The sequence below is a fragment of the Cladophialophora yegresii genome, assembly GCF_000585515.1.
Source record: "Cladophialophora yegresii CBS 114405 chromosome Unknown aczIN-supercont1.6, whole genome shotgun sequence".
Lineage (NCBI taxonomy): Eukaryota > Fungi > Ascomycota > Eurotiomycetes > Chaetothyriales > Herpotrichiellaceae > Cladophialophora > Cladophialophora yegresii.
In genome coordinates, this window is record NW_006913050.1 from 2,337,938 (window position 1) to 2,362,965 (window position 25,028).

Genomic DNA, 25,028 nt, shown 5'->3' on the forward strand with positions numbered 1-25,028 from the left:
AGCTTCTGTGGCTGCAAGTCTGCCGAAGCACTTTAGGGATCCGTAGGATGCACGTCAACTTCCTGAAGGTGTGCCCTTTGGTTGGCCGCGTAGATGACGCGTCTCCATATCCAATCCCTGACGCGGAGGCGGAGGGAAACACAGACACAGTGAATGTACAAGTCTTGAGTTCACGTGCACAGGACGATTGGAGATTTTGCTTTGCAGGCCGTCGCATCAAGTGAGTGGCTGAACGAGCAACTAGAGGTGAGACGCATGGACCGGTCAATTGACAACATGTGCCGAGGATTGTTCGAGTATTGTGTAGATTCGAAAACTGGAGGATCTTGACGCCATTAGTACAAGGATGTTCGATATGTCCTTAATAGGTGCCCGTCCTTGCGGGTGTGTTTCTGTATAGAGCTGGTCAAAAACCGGAGGAGAATTGTGGTCACTCCATATGTTCACCATACGGGTACAGCGGCTTGCAGATCGGATGGCGGACGATTGATGTCTCTGACGTGCCCACTTGTGCTGTATCATGTCGAGTGCGCCGCAATGTGAAAGTGGTTGAATACCTAGGCAAAAGTATACTGTACAAGGGGAGAGGTAGTAGCCAAGTAGACAGTGAGACGGTGCCACGGTGATGATGATCCCAAGCCGAGCTTCAGACGAGGCTAGAGCGCAGTCGAATAGACGTTCATGCGGCCGAACGGGGTGTCATAAGCCACCGGATCCAGGGGCACCATGCTTTATCTCGCTGGAAGCAAGGGGTCAGCGTTTATCCAGGGAAAGGAGTGAGAGAGGTGATCAGCTAGAAAATCGTAGCCTTGCGCTGCCTCGCGGATAAAATTGCTAGTCGGTGTGTGAACCTTAACAGGCCCGGACAGGCAGTACTGGGGTGGAACGAGGAGTCCATGTTGCTCTACGGACCTTCTGCTCTACCCTAGTAGTCACGTGGAGGGCCTCAATTTCCTTGGCACTGTGGATCCCACATTCGAAATCGCGCCGAGAACTTTCGACTTCAGCGTTCGTCGCAGGCACGATTTCAACGTGACGATTAGAACTTGACGTCCAGCTCTTGCGTAGTCCCAAATGTGAGTACACAATATCCTGCAGAAAGTCTTCGCGAGACTTGATTCGCGCACACCAGACATTCGAAATCCCTGCACCTCGAACTATTCGAACGACCTGGTTTCTAACGTCAAATCATCATAGCAGCGGCAGTCAAAACTTCAGAACCGTCCTCTTTGTCCGCCCGCGCACACCTCAACCATGTCTCACGAGAGCGTCTGGTACTCGCGGCCCCGAACCTACGGCAAGGGTTCTCGATCATGGTACGTTCCCCGCATCCGAAGATGTCGCACCGGTTCAGTGCCTCTGTGTCAAAGAGATGGAAATTACATTTGGGTAGCGAGGCGTCGAACGGATATTCTCCGAGTCGTAGGCCAGTCAACGTGCAGAGGTGGCTTTGGTACAAGACAGGGTCATTCATATAACATGACTTGGAGGACAGCCATTTTTAGATGCCAAACTAGCCAGAGGAAGAAGGATCTTACTGACACTATTGTGGTCCTATAGCCGAGTCTGCACCCACACGGCCGGTCTGATCCGCAAGTATGGCCTGAACATCTGCCGTCAGTGCTTCCGGGAGAAGAGCCAGGATATCGGCTTCATCAAGGTACGAATATTGTGCCCGCGCATTTCGAGCAGAAGATATTGTGAAAGCGAGACATTTCGAAACGGGACGCTGGCTGACATATATGTTCGTCGAAGCACCGATAAATTTCTGCGACGTGGACGAGATGCAACTGGGTTGAGATCAGTGTGGTGATCTTGGGTGATGGGGGAGATATCAGAGTTTCGCGGTAGAGAAATCAATGGAGCCGCAAGCGACGCTCGGAGCTCGCAGTGATCGATCGGCGTGGCTGAGCGGAGAAGGCTGCAAGCATGTTGGGGAATGGCAGACCAATTTTTCCAATGCGTCATGAACGTTGCTATCCTGCAGTATTGGCGGGGAGCATGGCATGCTAAACGGGGGGATTCATAAAACGTGAGTCTGAGGAACGAGATCATATCTTCAAAATCGTTTCATTCTGCTCGCCTCATCTCTTCTCGCGATATCTTCTGCACCATTATGGGCGGACGACGACCGCCACGGTATTATAGGAATTATAATGCTCCGTAGAAAATTCGGGTAAGGATTAGTACAAGTAATTCAGAGACTCTGCACTGTCCGCAGCCGTGTGGCCACATATAATCATCTCACCGACAGTTAACGGTAAACTCGAAGACATAAACACCGTCAAAATCTCAAGCCAGGGCCTGATCATCGCCATGCACGCCATTGACCACCGGCACCGCTCGTGGCGGCAGACTGCCCAACTCGCAGACCACGAGATCCAAGAACTCGGCCGGCGTGACGTCGTACATGAGATTCAGGAGGAAGAGGTTCGGCTGATCTTTCCACCCTTGAAGCCCTCTTGACGCGTTCTTGTCGTCCGCATCCTCGTCGTCCTTGTCCTTCTGACCGCCGCCCTGCTGTTTCTTGCCGCCTTTGCCGGCGTCTACGGGAGTGGCCGGTGGTTTCGTCGAGGACAGGATCTCGACCTCTTCGACCTCGACCAACGCGTCCGCGTCACCCACCTCGTTCAGGACGATACTATCCAACGCGGCCTTTGCGGTGAACTTGACCGTCTCGCACAGGACGACGACAGGCACAACACGCGCCTTGTTCTTGCCGCTGCACTCCTTGGCCATCATGGCCACCATGGCCGACCCCGCGCGGGAGAGTAGGTTGCCGTTTCCGAGCATGGCGGAGGCGCCTAGGAAGCATTTTGTCACTGCGTCGCCTGGTGCGTGATACGAGAGCACGTCAGAGAGGCCCGAGAGCAGCGTGTACTGCACTTTGAGACCGGCGCGGACAAGGCTGCGCGCGAGGTTCCGGCCCTCGAACATCGGTCTGGAATCAACCACAATGATCTTGAACTGCTTGCCCTGATGGTGGGCGGTAAGCAGTGTCTTCTCGACGATGCTGCTCTTCGCGTACGTGAGGATGACGTCTCCATCTTCAACCCGCCCACTCGCTTCGCGAGCGATGACCTCGTCGGCGAGGGTGATGCGTTCGCGGATGAAGAGATCGACGGCCTGGCATATGTTGGACTTTGCCTCACTGTCCGTGGTGTCGACGGCCTGGGTGGAGATCAGGTTCTTGAGCCAGCGGATGCTATTCCCCTGGGACATGCTGAGCGGGCGAGCATTGCGGAGGTATGCGATTTGGTGGTTCAGATGGGTCAGTAGGTGGCGTGACAGGGCGACGCCGGGCGGCGTCGTGTACGTTTGGATGACCTTCTTGAAGGCGAGAAGGGTGGCTACACAGCGAGCATTGCCTCCGCAGATGACATGGTCGCGGAGTTGCAGGCCCAGCGATACCACCGCCGGGTGGATTTCTCGACCCGCCCCAGAGAGCGTGGCCTTCTTTTCCTTTGGGTAGAGATGTGCGAAGATGGGGACGCGCTTGACTTCGGCTCGTTTCTCCTTGTCGCCGGCTCCGGACTGGGGTGGTTGTTGTTGTTGCTGCTGCTGTTGTTGCTGTGGTCCTCCTCGGATCGGTAAGCCCTTCCCAGATGGTGTCCTCTTATGGTGGGAGCCTGTCTCGCTGTCCCTCTTGGATGTCGACGGCCGTCTTTGTGCCTCGCCTTTCGCGCCTGAAGTCCCTGAGTGAGTCTGCGCCTGTGCCTGCGCTTGCGCTTGGTTCTCTTCCACGGCTTGCTCCCCCTTGGCGGCGACTTTCTCCGCCCTCCTCGCTGCTCTCTCGGCAGCCCTCTGCCTTTTCAACGCAGCGCCCGACAGTTTGACTCCAGCCCCCGCTTCGGCAACGTTTTGCTCTGTAGTCGTCCGAGGGCCCACATCCGGTCGTGGCTTGGTCTTCTTCGATCCTTTCGCTTCTTCGTGGCCGTTGGACACTGCATTTTCCGTGGCTAGGGAGTCTCCGTTTGAGAGAGCAGTTTCGTCAGGCGTAGGCATGGCAAACGCTGCGGCTTTCGGGTTGAGAGAAGTTCCGCCACTAGCCGAGTTCGAATTCGAGTCGGCCATGACTGGTAGACACTCTGGCGGTAAGTCGTGCACAGTGTCAGGAGGAATTTCTCTCGGTGTGGGTAAGGGAGGAGGACTCTGGGCGGTAGGTTATTAGTCGTAGTGAGCATTTGACTCATTTTCCAGAAATGCTGGTGAGGCTTCACTGGCTCCTCCCCTCAGCCCTGCCAAGACGTGGAGAGGCCGACCACCACTGCTTCTGGCATCTGGCACCCATCTGGTACATCTCTATCACACTACCCTGACATATTGTTTACCTATTCTTCTACGTTCGGAAAGTATTCATTTCTCTGTCGGCAGCCGCTCTCGTCCGACCGACACTGCATCTGAAACAATATCTGATCGCTCCTGTAGCAGGTGACCAGCGAGTCAACCACCAGACGGGCAGAACAGAAGTGCCGGTGCTTTCAACAGAACACTACGTGCCTATGGAAAGTTGACAGACGGGGTATAGAGTTACTTTGGACTGCCGCAAGCGATACCTCGACACTTGAATACAGCGATCTTGACGCCTCCAGCATACAGCCATTGGGTGGCAGTTCTGGCGGACTGCCATAGCTGTCCCTTTCCTAAGGGTTTCCGCTCCTCTGTTCCTTCTCCCTCGCGTGCTGAGCCATGACCATCTCGAATACTCTATCTTGATAGACTGGAGGGCGGATTTGTCAGTTGCCTTCTCATGAGCAGAGCAGATCCGTCGGACTTACAAACCACCCCCGTCTCCTTTTCCGGGTTGAGGCATCCCTCCGTGTATACCCCCTTCTCGAGATTGGCCTGCGCACGCTCACACAGGTCGAAATCCTCATTCGCAACCTGGCGCACGAACTTATAATACTCTTCAAACTCCTCGCCAGACACCAAATTATAATAGTCAAACTCCATGCGGGACACGCCGGGTTTCGCCGACGGACACGCCCGGAACGTGGACATCCCCCCATTATACAAATTCAAGGTACTGATCGGGAAGAAGAACAGAAACAGCCCATCGTCATCGCGGTCTGGATTAGAAAAATGCCGCGACCAGTTGTGATGGTTCACCACGCGATAGAACGTCGGCGGATACAGCTTCGACAGGCCCGGGTGCGTGAACTGGCAGTGCAGACATTCCTGGAACCCGTCCATCATGGTCTTCCAGTTGAAGTTGCCATCGTAGGTCAAGGATCGGCGGTGCGGGAGACGCGTGAAGTCGTACGAGTCGAGCAGGTCCTGGAGACCGGGGAAGAAGTCGTCAAAGGACGGTGCTTCGGATGAAATTGTCGTGAAGACGAGACCCGTGCGAGTTTGCTGGCTTCGCAGTTCTTCGCCCTGCCAATGCATGCATTAACACCACCCAGCCATGCCTTTTGGCTTTCACGAACTTACATTGGAGGCATTTAACACCTTGACGGTCTTGGCGGAACTTCCGCCGGCCGCCGTGGTCACGACGGTTAACTCGATCTGGGCGATCTCGAAGCGGGCGGTCTCGCCAGTCTGGAATTTGTTGATGGTGCCCAGGAAGAACCAGGAGCGTAGGAACACGGCCCGCCGTTCCAGCTGGTGCAAGGCTGGGCTACAATACCAACTGGCGGGCAACGTCGTTGGGATGGCCATCGTACGGCAGGATATAGACCCGCATATCTCTCCATGTACCGTGGAAGTGAGGGGAGTGTACGTGCTTAATAGCGGAATCAATGGGCATCGGCCTCGGAATCTCAGATGGATACTTTTTCTACATGGGGAATAAATATGGCGTTATCCACACTGGTGCTAGCCTCCTCACCATCCAGACATCATGAACTGTGTGGGAGAATCGCAGCAACTTCGACCGACCAATACCGTGCCGGAGAATACCAGAAGCTTTGTCTAGCCTTAACTCCAACTGACACGAAGGGGAGCCGGTGAAGTCCGGCCTCCAAGATATGGCTGGGTTAGTCCTAGTGCTTGCCATTACCGTCATTGTTGCATATACAAGAGACGCAACTCATGTGCTTGTCAAGGAGATGGTCTGTTGTGTTCGCTTCAATTACCGAATTGCTGAAGACCATGCAGTTACCTCTTGCTAGGTACTGTGGATGAATACCAGGGCATGTCGCGGACCAGGAACCTCCTAACAGCCATTCCTCGCTGGTTCTGAAGATATCTTTTCAAGATTGTCTCCTGTCTCGGTATACAGCATGTCCAATTCAGTGGCTGTCCAGCTTCCCAACTCGAAAATATTAACACTGCTGGCGGCTGGAGCACTCGTGGTCAGCGTCGCTACTTTCAGAGCATGGCTTTCTCGGAGGCCAGCACCCCTCCAGAGCCACATTCCTCGGGGCAAACTATGTGACCTGGAGAAGAGGGAAGATGGACAAGTTGGAAAGCTTTCAGACCTTCCAGACGGTCGGTGGACATCACCCGAAGTACTTGACGAAGAGAGACGGGCCATATTCTCAACAGTAATGACGACGGGCCCATTCTGTGGCAAAGAAGACTAACATGGTAATAGATGCCTCTAGCCATCGCACACACCAGCATGTTTCGAACAGTAGGCTCTTATCGTGTGCTCGAGCATGTCGCGGGTTTCCCTCTAATTCTCGTGCTTGGGAAGGATTACGTCCTGCGTTGTTTTCACAATGTTTGCAGGCATCGTGCCTATCCCGTCATTTCGTCAAACAAAGTCGGTTGCAGACCGAACTTGGGGTGCAAGTATCACGGCTGGACGTATGACCTCAGTGGTAAACTCATCAAAGCGCCCAAGTTTGAGGACGCCGAGGGGTTTCGCAAAGACCAAAACTCGTTGTTTGAGGTGAAGACCGAAATCGATGAGGATGGCATTGTGACTGTGGATCTATCATCCGAGTCCAAAGGAAGTCCTGTTCTCGACATCAACAAATTCAAAGACGGTCAGGTGGAGACCTGGGATGTCAAAGGAGCATTTAACTGGAAAGTGGCAGGTACGCAAGACTTGGTATCAACGTGTTTGCACGGTCCAGAAGACTGATCTTGAATCAACAGAATGTGCGGATGCTTTCAACTTCCCAACACTTACTCGCAACGACCGCGGTGTTCAGGTAAGACTAGGGTTGGCGAGGAAGTTAAAGCACGTTAAACCCTCGATCTTGGCCGACTTTGTTGCTCTTCCTGGTCACAATGCTCACCTTCTGATGACAATTCAACCCACGACGGCGGATGCCTGCACTGTGCATTGCACGCTTTTCGTTGCTTCATCTAGCCATGCCTCATCACTCACCATCAGCTCAGCCAAATCCGACATTGCTCAATCCGTGTTATCACTGGAGAAGCTATATGCTAGAGTTAGAGAATCCGATGCCATGTGAGTTTGCTTAATATGCTGCTATTCCATGCCATTCCATCTGACTCTGTGCGTCCATAACAAAAAGTCTGCCGACTATTCATGACCTGGTCTTTCTCGACAAGCTCAAGGCGCATCGTCGTCTCGAGCAGTCTTTGGGGCGAAAAAACTGGCCGACTTCGCTTGGCAGCAAAACGAACAGCAGCAGGTACAACATTGCGGAGAGTCGTAAGTCGACACAAATGCTCGCCGACGGATTCTTAGCTGACTAATCCTCTTGTTGTGCAGTGTGTCAAGAGCTTGAGTTTAATGTACCAAACTGTGGAGTTGGAGGAGGGACTGAGACTTCGACTGCACCGTTCAGTTGGTGATGAGATATTCAAGGTCGCTTCACATCACGCAGTGAACAGAAGCAGATGTCGGTAAACTTTGTGTGGCCACTGGCGACCGCATGCCGTGTACGGAGTACAGTATGCGAGAAGATGCGTCGTCGGAGGCAGATGGAGGAGGAAGGATGCCTTTAAACCCAATGCGGGCGAAAGTGGGAGACTTTCAAATGACGACAATAATGAATGACACGTGGGGAAAGAACCTCCGACTTGTGACTCAACAGAGGAGGTCGGCTGTATCACGTGGGGGTTCGGCATGAATCACGTGTGCACGTGTATCGTTACCGAGATACCCCGTTCTGACAGACTGGAAGCAATCACTTGCAATGGCCTTAACCGAGCATATGCCCCTTCCGCCCTTTGGCGTGACACATTGAAAAGCCCGATCGCATCATGAAACACAATAAATACCCAGAAGTAGCACTTCTCCCACTTCTGACGAGATCCTGACTTCGCATAAACCAGCCTGACAACATCATGCCTGACACACTCAAGCTTGCGGAATACTTGCTCACACGCCTCCACCAGCTCGGGGTGCGATCGATCCATGGAGTCCCGGGCGACTTCAACTTGAAACTCCTGGACCATGTCGAGCCCGCGGGAATTCATTGGGTCGGTAACGCCAACGAGCTCAATGCGGGATATGCGGCGGATGGCTACTCACGGATCAAGGGTATCGGAGCACTCGTAACGACGTTTGGAGTCGGCGAGCTTTCAGCCATCAACGCCATCGCCGGTGCATACGCTGAGCGGGCACCAGTAGTACACATAGTCGGGACTCCTCCAAGATCAACACAGGATGCTCGACTAAGGGTCCATCACACCTTTGGCGATGGCGAGTACACCCGCTTTGCCCAGATGCACGCCCACGTTACCGTGGCACAGGCGAGTCTATGGGACACTCAATCGGCCCCAGAGCAGATCGACACGGTGTTAACGCAATGCGTTCTCCACAGCAGGCCCGTCTACATTCAGGTGCCGTTGGACTTGGTTGACGCGCCCGTCGATGCTGGCAGGTTAACGTGGAAGCCGCTATCACTTGACATGACCGCACCTGAAGCCACCACACCGTCTCAGGACCTGGCACTGTCAGTGGTGTTGCAGAAGATCAAAACTGCCAAACAACCTATGATACTGGTAGATGGCGAGACCCGGGCCCTTCGAATCGTCGACGACGTGCAGAATATCGTCCAAACCACCAACTGGCCCACTTTTGTCACCAACTTCTCAAAAGGCCTTGTCGACGAGACGCCTTCCAACATCCACGGGATCTATCGAGGCAGCTATGATCCGAAGGCCAAGGCATTCGTGGACAGCTGTGATCTCGTCCTCTGTTTCGGCCCTCACTTTACCACGACCAACTCGGCCCAGTCATCCGCCATCCCTCCTAAAGCAGCCACCATCAGCTTCACAGACAACGAGATACAGATAGGCGAGCAGACCTACCGCGACATCCCTGGCCAGTCTGCTGTGTCTCGCCTCCGGAAGGAGCTGAGTACCTTGGACCTGGAACCCCATTCTGATTACCACTCCGAAAACAACACCATCTCCTTGGCCTCGCTCTCCAGCACTGAGACCATCACGCAAGCCAAGATGTGGCGCGCAATCTCCGGCTTCCTCCGCCCAGGCGACATCGTCATGGGCGAAACCGGCACCGCAAGCTACGGCATCCAGGAACTCCGGCTCGCAAGCCACTCGCGCGCCCTCGCCGCCGTGACCTGGCTCTCGATCGGCTACATGCTCCCCGCTGCCCAAGGCGCCGCGCTCGCGCAACGAGAACTCGTCGCCTCGGAGGGCTACAACGGCCTTTCCCAAGCCCGCACAATCCTCTTCATCGGCGACGGCAGCTTCCAAATGACCGTGCAAGAACTCGGCACTATCATCCGCGAAGATCTCGACGTGATTGTCTTCCTGCTCAACAATGACGGATACACGATCGAACGGGTCATTCACGGCCTATATCAGAAATACAACGACGTGGCTCGGTGGCGGTATCTAGAAGCGCCAAGTTTCTTGGGTGCCGATGCTGGCGTGTTCACGGCCCGTGTTAAGACTTGGGGAGATTTGCAGAACGTGTTTGCGGCGGAAGAGTTCACGAACGGCAAGGGCCTGCGCATGGTGGAGATCATGCTGGATCGGGAGGATGTGTTGGAGGGCCCGTTGATGGATTTACTACTAGTGGAGAAGAAGGCCGCAACTCAGGTTAACGGGAAGGCTTGAGTCTTGATGGGGTTATTCTTCACATCAGCATTTTAGTGTACTGGTTGGTAACTTGGTATATCTGCATAGTGTGGTCTTTTGAATCAATTCCATCAACTCAGCATAGCTGTAGAGCTTTCGCACGAATGACGATCCTTAGCATGTGTCAGTGCCAGGCACCCAAGGTCCATTGATGTCGCTGATATGTATGGGGCATTTACCCGCAAGCCAAGTATTCTCACCCATCCGTGGATACCCGCCCGGAAAGCCGGCCAGCAAAGAGTGCCGCACCAAATATGCCCCCGGTTAGATACAGTGGGGAGCACAATATCCTCGCTCCCACATCCACTCGCGCTTCAATCCACACCATCCACAACCCCCTTCCTCTCGCGGTTCTTCACGCCTTCCTTCTCACATTGAGCAACCGCGTCCTCAGCACCGCCCAGAACCCCAACGGCTCCTCCCCGAAACTCTCCTCATAAGCATCAATCACAGGCCGTTCCCACACCAGGTCCGCCTCCCGCGGCCCCACGAACTTCGTCTTCTTCAATACCTTCCAGAACAGAAACAAAACAGGACACACAAAGCACATGGTGTAATAGGAGAAAAAGGTCCCCACGTCCCACCACCCGGGCAGGAAGGTCGTGTAGCCGTACGTGCCGACCGTGAGGATGAGCAGCACCATTGCGATCCACGCGCAGTAGGGCTGGAAGTAGCCGCGGTAGGGGAGCGTCGTGCGGTCGATGCCTTGCGCTTTGAGTGCGCGGTGGAAGGAGATGTAGATTATGCACTGTAATATGCACGGAAGAGCGGGGACTGTTAGTATACGTACGTGGATACTGTGTGTATGTGTGTATGTATGTAGGGAGGGGAGAAACATGGTTGGGAATGATCTCAAAACGTGGAATGAATAGGCAGGGCAATATGGTCCCGAGCGGTTTTGCTCACCATGACGATAAAGTTGATGATCTGGGATGCCTCAGTGAGGTTCGCTAGCCTGGTTCTTGTGTTTTAGCAGCCAATCCAGAGGTGAGTACGTCAGATGTAGAGATAGAGATTGGAAACGGATTGGGCAGGAAAGCTTTCCTCCCGGCTTACCAAGTAATGACTTGAGTGCTTCCTTCACTGAGGGCGAGCAAGGATAAGAGTGGAAAGAACATGGTGATGCAGAAGCAGTAGATGGGCACGCCGGCTTTGGTGCATCTCTGCAGGAACCGAGGTGCGTGGCCATCCAAAGAAAGGCCGTAGAGCGTCCTGGATGCGCAGTATCTGTTGTGTCATGTCTTTCGTCAGTATATCATGCCTCGCGTGATACCACGGGGAGATTTCAAAGCTTACACGTAGGTATTGCCGGCCGAGAAAATGCTCGTTACAAGCAAGGCGTTCGTCAGGTCCGGGAGCACACTGATGCCCATGTTCTGCATCGCAATGACATAGGGCGACGCGCCAGCGGTGCCGGTGGCGCCGTCATTCAGCACGCTGTTCAGAGTCGGGTCGTTGTAAGGCACGACAATGCCCACGCAGAGGGCTCCAAGGATAAAGAAAACGCCAAATCGCCAGTACACTGTCTTGAAGGCCTCTTTCAGAAACTTCCTCGGATACATGGCCTCGCCGCTGACCATGGCCACGTACTCGGGCCCGACAATGGTGAAAGCCGCCATGAAATATGCGCCGAGGAAGCCCTCGAACCGCCCGAGGGCGCCGGTGGTGACGTACGGCGCAAAGGCCTGTGATATGTCAGTGACTCAACACAGTTGTAGATTTTAGCAGTCTTACCCCCGGATTATTCCAGTAGCGAAATCCGTAGGCATCGTGCTTGGGGTTACCTCCAACCTGGATTAGGTCAACAAACGGACACCGTAAAGGCACGGGAAGATGAAATGTACCATTGTGACAAAGGTAAAGGCAAAGACGATGCCGACCAGAATGACTTTACCGCCTGAAAGCCAGAACTCGGACTCTCCGTACCACTTGACGGCGAAGAGATTGATCAATCTTGAATTATCAGCACCAATACGAGAAAGCAGCTCAGGGAAATGTCTTCGTTTACCCGTAGAGGACAATGCACCCAAGGCAAATAGCGATCTTGGGGATGTCGTCGGACCAATATGTCAGAACGAGGTTGAGCGCCGAAATCTCCCAGGGGATCAACACAGCCTCGTAGAGAAAGAAGTTCCAGCCGACCATAAATCCGAAAGCCTCGTCTACCCATTTGGAACCCATCCGAATGAAGGACCCAGAGACGGGCATGAAAACGGCCATTTCTGCCATGCAGTTGTTGACGAGACCCAGAATGCAGGCGTAGAGGGTGAACCCAAGGAGCAGACTGCCTGGGCCGCCCTCGATGAGTCCATATCCGATGCTGACGAAGAGAGCAGTGCCAATACTGCCACCTATTGCGATCAATTGCATTTGACGGTTCGTCAACCGTCGCTTGAGGGCGTCGACATTCTCGACGACCACGGTCTCGCCATTTTGGACTGCATACGCCCCCTTCTCCGACACCTCCAGCGACACCTTTGGGGGTGATACAGGCTTGATGAAATTCATGGCGGAGTCCGATTGTCGACATGACAAACAGCCTAGATGGCTTGACGGGATGTCACATCATTTAACCACAGAGTGGTCAACATCGTAGCCAGGTCAGCTCGCGAACGGCAGATCGCTACCTAGGGGTTCGGGTTTGCCCAATGAAGTGGCCAGGCTGAGCCGCTCCATGCTGATAAGGCGTATTGATGAGATGGGCTAGATAGCAGTGGCTAGATCCGCGATAAATTCCAAACCTCAAGGTACATGCCGCCCCAGCGTGCGTGCTTTCAGGTGGACTGTTGCTCCGAGGACCGAAACAGGGTGGTAATGCGAGGTCCGGTTATCAGTCGGTCCGCAAGGTCAAATCTAGATCCTGCATAGCGTAGTCCTCTGTTAAAGGCGGGACACTGCAGCATGGTGTTCAAATCAGCTCAGCCAAAAGATGCCGGATTAAGCATGGGGGCTTTTTCTTATCATGGGAAACAAGCCCAAATCCCAGAGCTTCCCGGACCAGGATACGAAGCGAGTAGACTTGAAGCTTTCCAAGCTTTCGGTATCTTGGCAACGGCAGGGGTGGCGCGTCTGACCAGAGGGATTTTCAGTACTCGTACAACCGTGACATCGTTACACCATTTCCGTCTGGATGACCCCGGATTTGGGGTGGAATATGTTGCGGAGTGCAGTCCCAAGACGTTCAACTGCTGCGACAAGTTGTTCCTCTTCACAAGACGCAAATGTCAGGCGCAGGAAGATCGAATCTGACGGCTGTGCCCCATTGCTTGAGGCACCACCACAGGGCGACGTGGACGCTCGGAAAAAGCTACCCTTGCAAGGCAGTACGCCTTCCTTTATCGCTTCCGTATAAATGCGGTCCTCAACCTTCAATAGGGCTCGCTGCCTTGCTTCGGCATCCACCGCTGTTTGGGACATCTCTGGTAACCTGCTACATTCAATCCTGAGCCAAATAAACATTCCGGCACTGATCGCGTTCCAGGAGCATACATCGGCCAGGATTCCAGTCCCCAGCTCTCTGTCCATGGCTCGGAGCATTACCGTGGCCTTTGCGTGGTAATAGCCCGCCAGGCCTTGAAGCCATCGCAGAAACCCATCATGTCCCCATGTCTCTGATACCAGCTTGTACGTGACCAGCTGGCTGACTCCGCTTGATTGGACGAAGCCCAGATCATGCGCCGCTTGGAATGTCTCGACTATGGCCTTTGGAGCTGTAAGCCAACCCAATCTCAATCCCGGCGCAAGAATCTTAGACGTGCTGTCAAGCCGTATCACACGTCCCGAGCGGGAGAGCGATAGATATGAAGGGATGGAGAGATAGTCCGACCCGCTACCGGGTCGTGGAAACTGGAGGTAATGGTAAGGATCGTCCTCAACAATCAGAAGATCATGTCTTTCGGCGACTTCCAGAACATCTTGCCGCCGGTGTCGAGGCTGAGTTACGCCAGTCGGGTTGTGTCCCGTTGGTATAATGTAGAGGAGTTTTGGTGCCCGGGCTCCAGGATGAAGTTCATCCCACGTTGACAAGATTTCGTCGAGCGACTCAGGATTTATCCCATCTGAATCCATGGCCACAGGTACTAGACTCAGCCCGAGAGGTCCCGCCGCCTCTATTGTGCCCGAGTACGTGTACTCTTCCACCAGGACAAAGTCGCCGGGATCCGCGAAACGTCGTCTCCAGAGCCATTGTGTTTCCGCCTGTAAGGCATATCTCCCAATCCGAATAGGGCGGAGAATGGAGGTAAGAGACATGAGTGGTAAGATATTGTATGAGTTGTTCAGAGCCCAGAGAGTAGCCGTATGACAGGGCTATTGCCAGGTCTATCGAGGCCGATGAATCTCGTTTGTTTACCCTTGTCGTATGATGCATCTCATTGGAGCCATCACGACTTTGTGCCAGACCAAGTCGCGCAATTGAGTTAGGTGAAGAATAGACGAATTCCATGCTCTCAAACGGGTACGTATCTGGTGACGGACGGCCGGTGCCCAGGCTGATCATGCCTTGACCGAATCCAGAGGCACTGGCTTTCAGAGATGATGGCTGTCTCACATTGCCTTCCCGACTGAGGAAGCGACTGATGTCGAGCCCTGACTTGGGCCTTTTCGAATAGCAATCATCCTTGAAAAGATCCGCCGTTGTGATTGGAGCAAGCGTTCTTTTCAACGTCCCCAGGTCCTTGAGACCTAACATTCTCTCGTTGTCTGGAATGCTGCTGCCTGCGAGCTTATTAGGTCAAAAAATGCAGCAGTTGTAGCTCTCGCCAGATGCTCCGTTTGTAGAATGTATAGCGCTTTTCAGAGACCCTGATCAAATATACCGCAAGATTAAACGGATTTCTTTTTTGGCAATCTGGCTGGCTCTTTTGCAAGAAGGTACAATTCAGCCTTTGTTGGCTCGATCGTTCTTGTTGCCAACAGAAACGGTCATGACACAGGGCGCCATTGACTTGATTGTGTCCACCGATCGAGCACCCGGTTTAAATGTGCACATGGTAAACCCCACGTTTCAAGGGTCGCTTCGGCTGCGCTAGTCCTGACAAAGGCAAGAAAAGGAGACCAAAACTCGACGAGCTGCGATGGGGTACAAATGTTGCAGGGATGGTTCCCGGTGTAATGCGGATGGAACATTGGTAGAAACCCTTTTGTAGCGCTAGGATCTTCATCTTGCTGCCATGGCGCTTCAACGCTGCCTTGTCGCTCGGAAGCATCAGAGTCCACCCTGGACTCTGGGAGTTTGTAAGCCTATCAGCTCTACTTGGTCAAATAACGTTCGCGTATGATACTGTCCTCATGGAGCATGCACTTCCATTGCGGAGAAAACCGCGTTCTTCGAAGTCGCAACTGTGTCAGTCTTGACAATGGGACTAGTATGATTACCTCCAGCCTCTTGGCCTTGTCACATATCGCTGTCCGTGCTCTTGGCGGCTTTTCTGTTGCACGTGGGATACTGATGACTATGCGCACCGATGTTACCTGACGCGGCGCAGTAGGCTAGCTGAACTCGGTTTCACCTGGTTTGCCCTATATCGAAGGTCGAAGAAGGGATGCGTTCGGTTGCCCCAGTATGGTAGAATAGGATGCCTTACTCGATTGCAATACTTCCCTTAGCGAAGTGGCATTTCATTTACTGATTGTGGCCTTGTTGGCAACGATCTCGCGGTATTGCCTACCATGGCCGCCATTCTCTTGAACACAGCTTCTGCAGTTAGAGCTATTGCTGTCTTTGATAATTAAGCTCACGGCTGTCTTCGAAAAGGCGACGTGATGGTACAGCAAGCATCATGTTAAACGTCGGGCAGTTGGAAAGGGAAGTGAACTTGAACTGAACTTGAACTGAACTTGAACTGAACCTGAACTGATTGAAAACGCGTCTATGGCTTGGCGCTTGGCAATGATTTAGCCTTACGACGCAACTTCGTTCTTATCAGTGACGGGCAACATTGTTCTTTCCCTGCTCTTACCACCAAAGGTTGGCTCAGATCTATAGACTCTGGATATCATCGACCAAGCCCCGAAGGTTCCAGGGCCTGTTTAGGGAGCCCAAAGGGTGCCTCAGTAGCCCTTGCAAAATGGACCTTCAGTTACGATAATGGTGTCTGGAGAGTCGAGTCCGTCACCAAATTCTCTAGCAACCAAAGGTATGCTTCAGATTGAAAGGCTGGAAGCGCACGCTTAACCTCACGCTTCAGATTGTCGGGTTTGCAACCGGAGGCGCATTCGTTGCGATCGTACACTGCCGTTGTGTAACAAATGCGCCCGGAAAGGCGTTGAGTGCCCCGGATTCGGACCCAAATTTCGATGGACCAACGCTATTGCCGTACGTGGTCGTTTCAAAGGCCGTGGGGCACCTATTGTATCACCACATGTTCGGGTTCGGGAGGCCGAGCCCAGCTCTCTGCAGAGGACTGCTCAAGAAGACACCCCTAGTCCAAGTTATCAGCCAGGCCTAGCTTTGGCTGAACAGTTGCCTCCCTCCACTGCGAAACGCCTGTTACAGTACTATGCCGATAGCATTGCGCCATTGATGGTTTGGCTGGACTCGGACCAGAATGCGTATAAGCGCCTGGTCATCCCTCTGGCGGAGAAGGATACTGTCCTCCGTCTTGCAGTCTTTGCTATCTCCGCGGCCCATATGCCTGACGAAGACAGCCTTGTACCCGGATTCTCCAAGGCCACAGGCGAAGCGGCCATTCTCATGATCACCCAGCGGGTACGCCAGGTGATCCAACGCGACCCGGTCGATACGGAAACAGATGCCAGAGGTGGACTCGCGGCTGAGATCCTAGCGGCCATACTCATTCTCTCAAATCAGTGTCTGTTACAATCAGCGTCAGCTCATGCCCAATTTCACAGACGGGCGGCTCGGGTCCTCATAAGCTCATTAGAGTTGAAACAGCCTTCTGGGGACGAGCTCACTTTCTTCCTCAAAAATCAAATGGCCATTTATGACGTCCTGGCATGTACAACGTCATTCGACCACGACCATATTCAGCACGCCATCGTTCCCAGTATCGAGCGACAAGATGTTCTTTTTAGGGACTTCCTCCACCTCATACACCGCATCACGCTCATGTCCCTCGACAAGAGCAAGCCAGCGAGCTCGCCTGAAAATCTTGAAGAGGAATTCGAACTGTCAAGTGGTTCGACATTAGTGGCTTCGGGACCCCTCGCTCAGAGGCTGAGCAGGTCAGCTAGACAAGACTTCATAAGACTCGTTCTAGCATATCAGTATGCGGGGATGCTTTTCGCGTGCAAGCGCCTTAGCATATTTCCCGACAGCGGACAAGTCGTGGACGTGTACACGAACAAACTTTTCAGAGTACTTGACCAGTTTGAAGACATAAGCGCCTCATTGCACAATCTGGCATGGCCCCTCCTCATTGCGGGAATTTGTTGCTGCGGAGACGAACAGCGTATGGCCATCATCAGTAACTTCTGTCAGAAGCTGTCTGCAAACACGCGGTTCGAGCACTACGCCCAACTTCTGGCCTTTCTGCAAGAGCTCTGGCAGAGCGGGCATTCTGACTGGACCTTGCTAGCCCGCGAATGGGAGCGGGAGGGCACGCCAGTGATAGCGGTCTGAGGGGATATCATTCCAGTACCGGATGATTCTACTTGAGGTACTCTCGAACAAGATCCTCGGGAGCGTCCTTGTGCAAGAAATTCGGAATCCGCTCGTACATCTCCCAAGCACTGCGGCGCAGAAACTCCGTCTGCTCCTTGACCCAGCGTTCCACCTCCTCCCGCTCGATCATCTCGCCACTCTTCTCCTTCTCCATCAGAGTCGCCAGAACCGAGTCCACGCGCCCTCGCAGACGAATGAGCTTCTCCTGCAAGTACTGGTTGCACATGACAGGGATATCGTCGTTCGCGGGATCCACGCTCCGAAGCGTCGTGTACTGGTCATCCAAATTGGGGTCCGCGTACGTATAGCTAGTCACCATGCTTATCCGCTCGGGCACATTTGTCGCCCGCAAAGCCGCATGCTCTGTGACTCCGCCCTGCATGATCACCGCGCCGCCCATGGTCGGGCTTTTGACCTTGACGATGGACCCGTCGCCGGTCTTGATGGCCGTCTCCCCCCCTTCCATGGTGCTGGAGTCGCTGAGCATGACCACGCACACGACGGGGACTTGATCCCGGTGCCACGCGTCGATCGGCACGCTGTCGTACTTGGACACTTTGATGTCCAGGGGCGATTGTGCCGGCGAGGGAGTCTCTGTGAGCTTGTACACACCCGGTAGGCCTTCAGGACCCAGCTGGATGTTGAGCATGCCTAGGTCGCCTACTTTGTTGAGCGGCCGCAGGGGGAACCCGGCTGCTCTGTCGATGGCCGCTTGGGTGGCGGGGTGTGTCCAGGCTTGGAGCATGAATTTCGCGGTCTGGAAAAGTTTCACGCGAGTTGAGTCAGTCTACACACTTGCTTGGAGATTGGGAGGCAAGAGGCTGACCCTCTCATGCCCGGCGACATAAGCCGGAGCTCGATCCCACGACTTGAGATAGTTGTCCAGTATGCGCTTGCTGAGCATCTCGCGTCTCAGGATACGGACGCCCTCTTCAGAGAAGAGGGGGAACGGATCCGTGTAGCAGAGGTCCGGGACATTCTGGGGCTTCTGCAAACCGACGTCGCTGAACGTGTGGCATTGGGCAGGTGGTCGGAAAGCTAGGTGGATGGCAGGGTCGAAGTCCGGCAACGCAAGGTCATCGAGTAATGTACCAGGAGCTGGCTCGGACGCCATATGGATCGCCGAGGGCGTCGCAACTTCTGCTGCCATGTTGTCCTGCCGAGCGGAGCGTAGCGTAGGAGGTATATAGTCTTCAATGGAAACCAGATGATACGCCTCTCCTGGTGCGTAGGTGGGCAATTGGTGGCAGTAGATGGGAGATCCTACCCAACTAGAATTCAGGAGTGCACACGTTGTCGCGGTGCCACAAGCACTCACGGTTATGTTTCTTCCAATTTAGTAGCAACCTCCCACATTGAAGTCTTGAGGCTTTATGCGATCCCTATATCTCTTTATGGCATAATTGAGGAGAACTGCAACGGCACAGCGCAGGGATCAAATGATCAGCTACCTAGTTAGAAAGCGATATAGTACGGAGTACGGAATCCAGAATCTTGAACCAAAATCTCGGAGGTCCTCCGTAATTACCCTGTGCTTATCTTGTTCCCCGTGCTCTTCCCATTTCGGCAAACATATACGAAGTACAGCCCTCGCCTAGGTATGTATGGGCGGGACACGAGGCAGCAGACACTGATAAGGAATGGGGACGGGTAGGCTTGTATTACCCCCAAAGTACGACTCGAGTAGGGAGGCAGCTAGCGATTCTGATTGCAGTTAGTGACGCGAGTAGAGCTGGGGTGGTTCAGGTCACCGTTGGTCAAGTCTCTACATTCCTCGCGCGGTTTGACTGGCTCGGGACTTGGTTAGGGCGTGACAGCATCAATACAGTTGACGGTATTGTCAGGCAGGGCTCGCACACTTCTAGCTTCATGATTCTCGGCAACGGAGCCGGCCCCCGCAAAGCCGACGCTCAGGCACCTTCCTCGTACCCCACCCACGCACGTGGCAGAGCAGACCAGCTCTTCCGTTCGACACAGGTACTCAATGGATGCGAGTGATGAACATCCCATGACTTGATCGTACAATCCGACATTGGTAGGAAGTGGGAGACCTGCCAAACAAGGCTTGATATTGCTGCCGACTCGTGGAAAGACGACCTTACCACTCCGTATCCCATGCACGGTCGGAAGTACTGACAGCATGCCTTGCCACCATATCAATGCATCTTCCCGACTACAAAACCTCAGGATGGTAGCGACGAAGGCGCGGAAGAGGGAGACTAACAAGTAATCGAAGATGGAGTAGCGTCAGACTTCTCGGACATTGTGGAAGCCGCATGTGGTGGTCCCGGTACGGGTACAGACTGCCCAAGTATGTCAAAAGCGCGTACGCGATTGAGAATGGCTTATCGTCTCAGAATTTCTGCCGCTACCAAACCTTGCTCAACCCGTGTAAGGACCAGTGCTTCATCTTCCAGCGCACAACACCCGAACGCCTCGCTTTGCGGTTGATCATTGTCATCATCCAAAGTCTAAAGCTTCCTTCCACTTCATGCCGCGACGCTAATTCCGAACGTCTCGTGGTCGGCGGCGATCTTCTTTTTGAACATACCCAGATCAGAAATCAAGGCTTCCATCTCGGCTTGCATTTCCATGGCCTCTTCATCAGGTTCGGAATCACTTTCCATCTCATCACTTGATGCCGTCTCATCTTCATAGATCATGTCAGGCGTAGGGACTCTAGACCTCTCGCCGACAGACTCGTTCTCCTCCTTGTGGATGATGATCGGGTTTTTGAGCTCGTCGAGGACAAGCTTCAAGTGGATACTCAGTGCTTCCTTCTCTTCCTCCAGCTGTCGAACCTTGGACTCGGAAATAGCCAGCTTCTCCTCCATGATCTGCAGCATGTTCTCGTACTTCGTTGTGAATTCCCGGATCTTCTCGGATTGGGCATCGGCAGATTCCTGCACAGCCTTCATGACAGAGGCACTACCGTTCTGTTGCTGTTGGCTGAGTGTCCACCTCAATGCTCGGATCGTTTCTGCCATTTCATTGATCTGAGCGTCCTTCTCTCCAGACGAGACATGATCCTGGTTGACAATAGCTTTGGTGCGGATGTGCTTGGCTTGATCTGCATATCGCAGGGTCGACAGAGTTTCGTCATAGTCTGACGGAGCAATGCAGGCGATCATGGCAGTCTTGGAGTTCCCTCCGAGCGAGTCCTTCAACAGCCATGTCAAGATCGAGTCGCGATAAGGTACAATATCGCGGTTCGATCGCTGTTTGCTGTGCATTCGAGAGTGCTTGGGGTCCGCGAGAGCAGCAATGACCCTCCCGAGCGTGGTCAGTGATTTGTTGATGTTTCCACCCTCCCTCAATCTCTGGCCGGTGGCCTCTGTCGCCTTTGCTCGCTCAGATCCTGCCAGGTCAACTAGCCGTATCCTGGCCAGCCTCTCGGTTGTCTCATCTGTGTGGTAATCATGGTGGATCTGCTTCAGCATGATCGTAAAGACTGCATGGGACCGAGAAGAGGTGTCATTCATCTTGGTGGAGGCCACGGTTCTCGAATTGTCGCCCATCCGCATGTATTTCAGAATTTCGGCGTAATTCTTCACCTGGATTTCTGTCAGGTCTTTGACGTAAGGTCCTTCAGTGGGAGACTCTCGGATTTTGAGGTACTGAGGCGGGTCGGTTCGAGGTTGAAATAGGTCCCTGACGTGCTCGTTGTAGACTTCGAAGTAGGACACCCTCACACTGTAACTGATGTTGGCGCTTTCGTTGGCCTCGATCCGCTGGAACAAGTCTTCACATGTTCTCGGTATCAATCCCGACTGTTCGGGCGTCCCCATCATTGTATAACTCTTCCCTGAACCGGTCTGTCCATAGGCAAAGATGCACGTATGGTATCCCTCAAAGTTGTGATCCAAGAATTCTTCCCCCAAGCAGTTGTACACATCCTCTTGTGTGGCATAGTGCGCATCCCTCGGGTTGTGTGACCAGAACGAATTGTCAAATGTGAACAACTTTTCATCCACCACTTTTCTGGTCTGTGCTCGTGAATTTGCAGGGTCGGTCGAGGGCGGTGCTAACAGCTTTGTCGATTGAGTATGCGGGTTCATCTGGATTAAGCATTGTGCGCCTCTCTCTATTTCTGCAGTGAAAAATTAACGACGGTCACTCAGAAGCCATTAAGTGCTCACCTCGAGGAAGAAACGCTCTGACTCTGACCACAACTTTGACGTTCCCGCCGGGATTCAGGCCGTTGTTTGGCGCCATTGCGACGTTCACGGGCGTCTTTGACCTGAGCGAAGGACTTGAGGCGGTTGAGGGTGTTTTGGGTCGCGCGTCATGGGAGATTGTGCGTGCCGGCGGCACCATTGTGTACTCTCTATCCAGAAGCTCGATGCACCCTTCAATGACCGTGAGATACCTACTGCGCAATGAAACATACATGAAAAGAAGGTCAAGCGACGATGCTTATTAGGCCGGGCGCTAGTGTCGCTGTCTAGGTTGATCGTGGAGTCGCAAAGCCGGCCGTTGCGTGAGTTTTGGGTTAGATCCAAACAATGACGCAAGTTGCTTTCCGCCTTCTGTTGCCCCCGCAGCCCGCCGAACTCATCTCATCCGAGCTTCATCTCGTCTCACCCAAGCTCCTCGACTTTTCATTTTGATTTTTGGGATTGATCTTGCAATGGGTTGACTCTGACTCTCATCTCTTCCGAATCGCTTGATTCGTCACCCATCGCTTCCGCGCGTGGTATTTTTACTCCCGGAGTTTCGCCTTCTTGCTCGGCCAGAACCCCTAGACCCAGGTCCATCTCGATATACTGTTCTGCATCGTCCGATATCTGATCAATCCTCCTGTCATGCGATGCCCCCGACCTCTCCAGTTCAGCATTTGCCTGTTGGAGCTGTGGCAGAAAAGCCTGCAGACGCGATTTGAGATCTGGCTGGAGAACTGCACCTCTCGTAAATGGTGGAGCCGTCGTTTCCTCGCCATGCACCGCTTCCTCTTCATCAGACGGTTCTCCTTCTGACGCGCTTTCCTCTTCTGTGTCTCCAGATTCCGAGGATGTAGTCGTTTCCTCTTCGTCTTCTGCTCCAACATCCTCTTCTTCGGTAGAGTTTTCATGTTCACCAGGCGGAGCGATGACCCGACGCGAAAGCTGTGCGTGTCGAATAGGCATTAGAATCTCCGAAGAAGATGAAGACGTAGTCGATGATGCGTCGTCATCTTCCGGGACTTGGATCTCCTCTGGCAGCGGTTGCGAGTGCCCTTTCCGTTGCTTGACGGGCCTTTCATCTGCATGTTCAGACATCTTCAGAAGCTTGTTGAATTGACCAGCCGTCCTCCACACCGCTAGCTCAGAATGTCGATTTCACCTGATGTTGCTAAAGTCAATCTTTGACAGGGATACTTAATAGGCTTTGCGAATGAACTGCCGATACCGAATCCAGGACTTGGAGCAAAATTCGAGTTTCTTGGCGATACCGACAGGTAGATTCGGTGTCGGGATCACGATTCATGGGAGAAGCGTTCTGACTGACGAAGTAGATGATACCGGATATGCATACCTTCGATCACGGAATAAGGATATCCGTCACTACAGCCTAGACCGGATCCGCTTTATTGGACAACAGTTATGAGGCCATTCACAAGGTATCACTCTGGTCCTGGGGGCACGGAATTCTCGCCGACAAAATACCCGCATCGTGACTCTGCTCCAGTTCCATTTGGAGGCGCCTCTGAACATGGAAACTTACTCTTAACTGCGACGTCAAGCTACAGTCCAGAGTATCTGTGGCTTCGTGCAAACTTCCACTTCCCGTGGATATTCACAATGTATAAGATATTTCGCACAACCGCTTTGCTGCTCATCATTGGTTTCATTGCACATGTCGGAAGTGCAAGTGCTGCTGCCGGTAGTTTCTTGGACCAGGCCATCAAGTTGATGGAAATATGTCCACTCCTCGATACACACATTGATCTCCCACAGATTATCAGAAGTCTGAGTACTATTTGTCGAGAGCACTCTCTACTTTGAGACATGTTTGACTGTCAATACAGACCGCCGACCACTTGACGCTCTCCTCCAGCTGAACGGCTCCTTCCCTGGCCATGTGGACATCCCGAGAATGAGACAAGGCCGGTTGGGTGGAGCGTTCTGGACCGTCTGGGCGCCCTGCTACGATGTGGTTGACGAAGATCCCGGGCCTGATTTCAACACGCCTACAAACCACCTCCGCGATGCGATGGAGATGCTCGATATTATCCAGAACATGATTGCTCGGCACTCTGGGGATTTACAATACGCGAGATCATCGGCCGAAGTTTGGGATGCTTTCAGAGCCGGCAAGATCGCGTCCCTGATCGGCATGGAAGGAACCCATGTGCTGGGCAATTCCCTGGGCGTGCTTCGCGTCTTTGCTCAACTTGGCGTCCGCTATCTAACACTGACACATACCTGTCATAGTGCGTTTGCTTCGTCTGCCGGGCCCGGAACGCCTATAGCTCAAGCACATGAGGGCACTGGGTTGACAGATCTGGGAAAAGAGCTTGTCAGAGAACTGAACCGCGTTGGTATCATGGTGGACCTGTCCCACACGACGGACGCCACTATGAGGCAGGCCATTGCCGTGTCTGAGGCACCCGTGGTCTGGACGCACGCCGGGGCGCGTGCACTCTGGGATCATCCACGCAATGTACCTGATGATGTCCTCAGCTTAATCGGTGATGGCCCGGGACAGAAAGACGGTGTCATACAATCCATCTTCTTCCCGCCGTTTATCGGGCCCAATCCTGGTGCGAACGTCTCACGTGTTGCCGACCACATGGAGCATATTGCTCGCATTGTCGGTAGACATCGTGTCGGGATAGCCTCTGACTTTGACGGGATGTGGACCACGGTGGACGGGCTGGAAGATGCCAGCAAGTATCCGAACATAGTGAGTCTCTACTGATCATATGCCACGTCTGCTTACACAGGTAGGTCGCCGAACTTTTGTCACGCGGGTGGACACCTGAAGAGATGTGCGGTGTCATGGGTGGTAATCTGATGAGAATCATGGACGCGGTGGATGCGGTTAGTGAGAGATTGAAGGGGCGTTTACCGTCGTCTGCAATCTGGGAGAAGAGAAAAGACCTGCCTTCAACAAAGTGGGGAGGTGGCGGTGAACAGGTATACTGGCCCAGAGATGTGAAGGACAAGGTGGAAAAGATGCAACTGCGCCATGATGAGTTGTAATGGAGAAGTGCAGGTAATGAGAGGGAGAAGGCTGTGATTGTTCGCACATGTTCTCCAGTCGAAGACTACCGATTATGATAACTCGAGGATCTGCCTCAGCCGCGTCCGCAAGGATGCCAGGGACCTTTAGCCGATTATCTGTTCGAGACTCGACTTGTGGTCGACTCCTCAAGGCATATAGCTGATACCCTCAAGGTTGGCTCGCCATTCCGAACCTGCCTTCCCACCAACGCGCTTGGTTCCTG

At 53.5% G+C, this 25,028-nt stretch overlaps 11 protein-coding genes across 11 annotated transcripts; 4 read left to right on the top strand and 7 right to left on the bottom strand.

Moving 5' to 3' along the window:
* Positions 1–2,292: 2,292 nt before the first annotated feature.
* On the bottom strand, positions 2,293–4,074 carry A1O7_08867 (translation initiation factor eIF-2B subunit delta; the record flags this gene model as incomplete). Its single annotated transcript, XM_007762856.1, has 1 exon — positions 2,293–4,074. One exon carries the CDS (start codon positions 4,072–4,074, stop codon positions 2,293–2,295), a length of 1,782 nt encoding a protein of 593 aa, XP_007761046.1.
* Positions 4,075–4,643: 569 nt separating this feature from the next.
* On the bottom strand, positions 4,644–5,661 carry A1O7_08868 (uncharacterized protein; the record flags this gene model as incomplete). The annotated part of the gene is made up of 3 exons (XM_007762857.1): positions 4,644–4,720; positions 4,779–5,376; positions 5,434–5,661. 3 exons carry the CDS (start codon positions 5,659–5,661, stop codon positions 4,644–4,646), a joined length of 903 nt encoding a protein of 300 aa, XP_007761047.1.
* Positions 5,662–6,565: 904 nt separating this feature from the next.
* Positions 6,566–7,370, top strand: A1O7_08869 (uncharacterized protein; the record flags this gene model as incomplete). Its single annotated transcript, XM_007762858.1, has 2 exons — positions 6,566–6,986; positions 7,048–7,370. 2 exons carry the CDS (start codon positions 6,566–6,568, stop codon positions 7,368–7,370), a joined length of 744 nt encoding a protein of 247 aa, XP_007761048.1.
* Positions 7,371–8,211: 841 nt separating this feature from the next.
* A1O7_08870 (pyruvate decarboxylase) lies at positions 8,212–9,954 on the top strand (the record flags this gene model as incomplete). The annotated part of the gene is made up of 1 exon (XM_007762859.1): positions 8,212–9,954. The coding sequence occupies one exon, from the start codon at positions 8,212–8,214 to the stop codon at positions 9,952–9,954; it is 1,743 nt and encodes a 580-aa protein (XP_007761049.1).
* Positions 9,955–10,330: 376 nt separating this feature from the next.
* On the bottom strand, positions 10,331–12,483 carry A1O7_08871 (uncharacterized protein; the record flags this gene model as incomplete). The annotated part of the gene is made up of 7 exons (XM_007762860.1): positions 10,331–10,723; positions 10,882–10,930; positions 11,032–11,202; positions 11,272–11,660; positions 11,710–11,766; positions 11,820–11,928; positions 11,984–12,483. 7 exons carry the CDS (start codon positions 12,481–12,483, stop codon positions 10,331–10,333), a joined length of 1,668 nt encoding a protein of 555 aa, XP_007761050.1.
* Positions 12,484–13,086: 603 nt separating this feature from the next.
* On the bottom strand, positions 13,087–14,226 carry A1O7_08872 (uncharacterized protein; the record flags this gene model as incomplete). Its single annotated transcript, XM_007762861.1, has 1 exon — positions 13,087–14,226. One exon carries the CDS (start codon positions 14,224–14,226, stop codon positions 13,087–13,089), a length of 1,140 nt encoding a protein of 379 aa, XP_007761051.1.
* A 2,272-nt stretch (positions 14,227–16,498) lies between these two features.
* On the top strand, positions 16,499–17,557 carry A1O7_08873 (uncharacterized protein; the record flags this gene model as incomplete). Its single annotated transcript, XM_007762862.1, has 1 exon — positions 16,499–17,557. One exon carries the CDS (start codon positions 16,499–16,501, stop codon positions 17,555–17,557), a length of 1,059 nt encoding a protein of 352 aa, XP_007761052.1.
* A 28-nt stretch (positions 17,558–17,585) lies between these two features.
* A1O7_08874 (uncharacterized protein) lies at positions 17,586–18,749 on the bottom strand (the record flags this gene model as incomplete). The annotated part of the gene is made up of 2 exons (XM_007762863.1): positions 17,586–18,356; positions 18,426–18,749. 2 exons carry the CDS (start codon positions 18,747–18,749, stop codon positions 17,586–17,588), a joined length of 1,095 nt encoding a protein of 364 aa, XP_007761053.1.
* A 1,339-nt stretch (positions 18,750–20,088) lies between these two features.
* A1O7_08875 (uncharacterized protein) lies at positions 20,089–21,814 on the bottom strand (the record flags this gene model as incomplete). Its single annotated transcript, XM_007762864.1, has 2 exons — positions 20,089–21,689; positions 21,739–21,814. 2 exons carry the CDS (start codon positions 21,812–21,814, stop codon positions 20,089–20,091), a joined length of 1,677 nt encoding a protein of 558 aa, XP_007761054.1.
* Positions 21,815–22,200: 386 nt separating this feature from the next.
* A1O7_08876 (uncharacterized protein) lies at positions 22,201–22,857 on the bottom strand (the record flags this gene model as incomplete). The annotated part of the gene is made up of 1 exon (XM_007762865.1): positions 22,201–22,857. The coding sequence occupies one exon, from the start codon at positions 22,855–22,857 to the stop codon at positions 22,201–22,203; it is 657 nt and encodes a 218-aa protein (XP_007761055.1).
* A 522-nt stretch (positions 22,858–23,379) lies between these two features.
* On the top strand, positions 23,380–24,783 carry A1O7_08877 (uncharacterized protein; the record flags this gene model as incomplete). Its single annotated transcript, XM_007762866.1, has 3 exons — positions 23,380–23,551; positions 23,607–24,484; positions 24,529–24,783. 3 exons carry the CDS (start codon positions 23,380–23,382, stop codon positions 24,781–24,783), a joined length of 1,305 nt encoding a protein of 434 aa, XP_007761056.1.
* Between the last annotated feature and the right edge of the window lie 245 nt (positions 24,784–25,028).